This window comes from Colobus angolensis, unplaced genomic scaffold (assembly GCF_000951035.1).
Source record: "Colobus angolensis palliatus isolate OR3802 unplaced genomic scaffold, Cang.pa_1.0 Scaffold64, whole genome shotgun sequence".
Lineage (NCBI taxonomy): Eukaryota > Metazoa > Chordata > Mammalia > Primates > Cercopithecidae > Colobus > Colobus angolensis.
Window position 1 is genome coordinate 663,966 of NW_012120043.1, and position 4,648 is coordinate 668,613.

Genomic DNA, 4,648 nt, shown 5'->3' on the forward strand with positions numbered 1-4,648 from the left:
GGGCCCCTGCCTGCTGCAGGGCCACCCCACCTGCCACAGGGCCCCACCTGCTGCAGGGCAGCGGTCTGGCGCGTGTACTCCTCGTGCAGCTTCTCCACCAGGCTCTGCACCATGCTGGGCTGCACGTGCAGCAGGATGTCCCACCAGTCATAGCCGGTCACCATGCAGTACTCCAGCAGGAAAAGCAGGTGCCGCAGTGCCAGTCCCACTTCCAGCGGGTGGCCCATGGAGGGCGAGAGGCGGAGCACACTCAGCTGCCAGAGACAGAGCCCAGGGAGAGCCAGGTGAGACGTGGGGCTGCAACCTCAGCCGGGAGGGGCATGGGGCCCTGGGGCTGAGGTGCGTGTTGTGGGGGGCGGGGAAGGGACCTCCAGCTCCTCTCCAGGTGGCTCTGGGCCCACCCTGGAAGCAATGAGGGAAGCGTGGCTCTTTATTAGCCTACTCTGGAGGCTCCAGACCGACCCACGGGCCAGTCATGCCTGTGGGCATGTGGGCGTGCCAGCCCGTGTGTGTGCACATGTCTGTACTGCCTGCACCTTTCTGTCAGGGTCATGGGCAACGCCTCTGGGAACAGGGAAGGAAAATCCCCGAACCCCGACGGCGCTGGATGCGGAGCCAGGCTTACACTCGTCTCCTTTAACTGAGGAGTCCACCTCGTGAAAGGCGGTCCTCTCAGCAGCTCCTAGCTACAAAGCTCCTGATATGCGCTGCGGGCCACCCCAGTGACCTCGCTCAACGAGATGAATCCACGGCACAGACGAGGCAGCACGGGCAGGGGCTGGCGAGAGGCTTGCACCTGCGGTCCCTTCCCCAGCGGGGCGCCTCCCTCTGGCACCCCACCAGCCCCAGCTCCACGCACACAAGCAGCTCACCTTCCCCTGGTTGTCAATGCCCACCAGGGCCAGTGAGGTCCAGGAGAGCTGCATGGCCTTAAAGTGGACGGCGGGGCCCGCGGTGCGGGGGCGCTTGATGGCCGGCTCATCCACGGGCCTCGGGGCTGCGGAGCTGTAGAAGACGGCCATGGTCTGCAGTGAGAGCCGATGCACGATGTGGACGCTGCCGTCGTGGAAGGCCAAGGCCAGCCCTGCGGGGCACAGGCACTGCTTAGGCATGGGCAGGGCCCGGGACACGCCCACCTGGGGAGGGCCACCTGCTGTGCAGGGTGTGGAGAGCCAAGGCTGCCCATTTAGGGGGTGAGCCCTCCCCGGCATCCAGTACCTGTGCCCCCAGCTACTCTTTCTTCAGTTACAAAGCCCCTGAGCACCAGGGGAGCAGGAGCCAGCAGCCTTGGCCACACTGCTCCCAGCCCCTCACAGCTGGGGCCATGACCTGGCTGACAAACCACTCAAGGAGCACAGGGGAGGAGGGCGCTACAAGTGGGGGACCAAGGGGTGGGGGACCAAGGGGTAAGTCTCCTGGCATCCCAAAGAGAGGCATCTTAGGGTGGTGGTGGGCTGGGGCTGTCAGTCACACTGGGGTCTGCCTCTGCACAAAGGCCAGGGGGAGGTGGGGTTCAGAGCCCAACGTTCATGGAAAAGAGGATATGACAGGAGTCGCTGCAGTAGAGAGGCTGGAAAATGGAGCATAAACCAAGGGCTTTGGAACACGGAACCGCATCCCCTGACCCTCTCTGCAGGCTCCGAGGAACAGTCCTACACCCTGAGCGGGTTTTGATAAATGCTCCTTCCAGGGAACCAGGGGAGAATGGGAGCTGGGGGAAGGGAGAGGCCTGAGCTAGGGCGGACTTGCCCCCACTTTACAGCTGATAGGGCAGACTTGCCCCCACTTTACAGCTGAGCAAACAGGGTCAGCACTGAAGAGTGCATGGACGCCACGGTTTGAGCTCAGGACCCACATTACAGCTGCTGCAGCGCCGAGAGGAAAGGAGCCGCCTACCCGGAAAGGAGTTTCGCCCCCAAGTTCCCCATGCTCCCTTGTTGATCTGCAATGACTCTTTACAAATTAAAGAGCACTGCATCTGTCTGTCAGCCTCACAGATCCCGAAAGATGACGTCTGCCTCCTAATCGGGAAGCCATCAGAGCCCAGGAGGCCGAGCTCCCACGGCCCCGTGGCCTGCGCTCAGGGCCCACCTCCCCCGGTGTGAGCTGAGGCCGAGTGGCTGCCGCTGGCTCCACCGTACCGAGGCCCGGGTAGAACTGCGTGTCGCTGGCCACCTTGAGGTCGGTGTTGGTGAGCGAGATGGGCAGCTTGGGCAGCGCCACGGCCGACACACGGTCCAGATCGTTGGTGGCCGACAGGATCCGCCATTTGAGAATCGTGGGCTGTTTGTCGCCAACTGAAAAATCAGGGGCAGGAAAACAGGAAGGTAATGGAGTGAAGACAGGCTGAGAAGCAGCCGCAAGAGCCCAGCAGGGCCGGGCATGCAACCGCCCACTGCCCCTCTCTGGTCTCAGGCAGCCCCGCTCCCACGCCCGGAAGACGAGGCCTGGCCAATCCGAGCGCTCCGTGCCTCGGCCACTGATTGGTTCCGGGACGCCCACGTGACCCACGGCGGGCCAACGGGATGCGGCCCTGGGATTTCGTGGAAACCTGTGGGGTGGCGCCGTCTCGCCCCCTTGATGGAGCGGACAGTGGGGAGACGGCGCCACCCCAGACCTGCGCCCATGCAAACCCTAACACTCGGCCTCAGTCAGCTGAGCTGGGACTTCCATCCCACCTCACACAATAAAGCCACGCGGAACGGTCGCACCCACAGATTTGCTGCCTGGCAGCCTCTGCGTGAAGACGCAGCTCCCTCCAGCAGGGCACAGGCTTCTGGGGATCTCGGGCCGAGTGGTAGCAAATGTGACACGGCCGGGCACCTGGGCTCACGCCTGCCGTCCCAGCACTTTGGGAAGCCAAGGCCAGAGGATGGCTTGAGCCCAGGAGTTCAAGACCAGCCTGGGCAACACAGCAAGACCCCATCTCTACAAAAAGTACAACAAACATTAGCTGGGTGTGGTGGTGCACGCCTGCGCGTGCCTGTAGTCCCAGCAACTTAGGAGGCTGAGGTAGGAGGATTGCTCGAGCCCAGGAGGATGAGGCTGCAGTGAGCGGAGATCAAGCCACTGCATTCCAGCCTGGGCAACATAGGGAGAGCCTAAGTCAAAAGCAAAACAACATGTGCAGGGGGTCCTGCTCTTGCTGCTTGTGGGACACTGAGGGCAGCCAGAGCCGGCCTGCTGAAGCATATGGGGCCAATGGACAGGCCACACCACCTTGGCTGCTGACCGCAGACACACAGGAACCAGGACAGAGCAGCTGAGGCAGCCCAGCCACAGAACCAGTGCAGGGCTGCTGGTCTGAGCTGCTCGGTTTGGGGCTGGCTTGTTACTTGGCTGAAGCTGACGACCACACAGCTGCTCTGTGCCACCTGCGTCATGAGGTCTCTGCTCTGGACGGGGTATCACGGTCACAGAGCCTTGAGCTCCTGCAAACCTGTACAGGGGTCCTGTGAGCAGCATTCCCCGGGGGAAACTGAGGCCCAGAGAGTGGCTGAGATGTCCAGAGGGCACACAGTGGTCAGGGGTGGCTGGCCCTCGTGGAATTGAGCCTCTCACGGGAAAGACAGGAAACTCAGCGCCACAGCACTGAGTGAAGCAGCTGCCATGATGAGCACACGCCCAGCTGGTGCCCAGGGCGCCCTCACAGCCCGATTTACGTCCCCTCCTCCGTCCAACTGACGGCTGCGGTCAGCATTTCTAAATGACAGGGGACTGGAAGCCGGGAGAGGCTAAGCTGCTAAGTGGGGACGTGGGACAGTGGGTGAAGAGCTGGGCACCACGGGGACCGAAGCCTGGCATGGTGGGCACGTGGGGCGGTGGGGGGAGAGATAGGTGCGTCAGGGACTGTGTCCCAGTGGCCCCCATCTGCCGGGGACGTGAGACCCAAGAAAGGCTGTGGCGTGCATGTGAGACGTGGCTCTTAGGGACGAGTCGGAGCTGGGCTAGCAGGTGAGGATGGTTGCAGGAGACGAGGAGGAGCGCTGGAGCCCGGACTGCACGGTGGGCTGGCTGTGGGCAGACGGCGGACACAGATGTGCCCAGCGGGGGTACCGGGCCGTGAAGCTCAGGGTCCCTGCAGCCCTGCTTGCCACGCGGGGTGGTGCCAGGTGCTGCCATAGGAACCAGCGCAGCTCAAACTGCATGGTGACTCACCACAAGGCCCGGGGGAAGCAACGAGGCCCAACAAGGCCCGGGGGAAGGAAAGGCAGTGGCCTCTTCAACTGCCTGGTGACGCACTACGAGGCCCGGGGGAAGGAATGGGCAGCCGCCCTCTTCACCTTTACTGCCCCGGAGGCCACAATGGGCAGTTGATGTAACCACCTACAGGCCCCGGGAGCCATCGGGGCCTCTTGACACGGGCTCATTAGTGGCTTCTGAGGAGCACCTGCCCACACGTCCGGCCACTCCAGGGTCCATTAGCGCTAATCGGCAAATGCCGAGGCTCATCTGCCAGGAAACACCTCCCTTCTCCAGGGCGGAGGCCGGCCTGAAAACCGGGCCCGCAGCCTCCGAGGCTCTGAAAACCAAGTGGCTGTTCTGGCCACCAGTCATGGCAGGCGGGCGTCCCTGCTTCGCTCCAGCCCCAGATTTTCTGCGGGAGGTGGGGGTGACGGGCTTGGCTCCATGGGTGCAGGGGGCCCAT

The 4,648-nt window shown here is 63.3% G+C and overlaps 1 protein-coding gene across 1 annotated transcript in view; it reads right to left on the minus strand.

The window, feature by feature from the left end:
• The window catches only part of MED16 (mediator complex subunit 16), a 21,897-nt gene that overhangs the window by 8,796 nt on the left and 8,453 nt on the right, over positions 1-4,648 (minus strand). Inside the window, exons 7-9 of the mRNA XM_011963990.1 lie at positions 2,142-2,297; positions 873-1,084; positions 48-254 (exon numbers count right to left, since the gene is read on the minus strand). Of these exons, the coding sequence (XP_011819380.1) occupies positions 48-254; positions 873-1,084; positions 2,142-2,297 (575 nt within the window). The remainder of the gene's footprint in view (positions 1-47; positions 255-872; positions 1,085-2,141; positions 2,298-4,648) is intronic.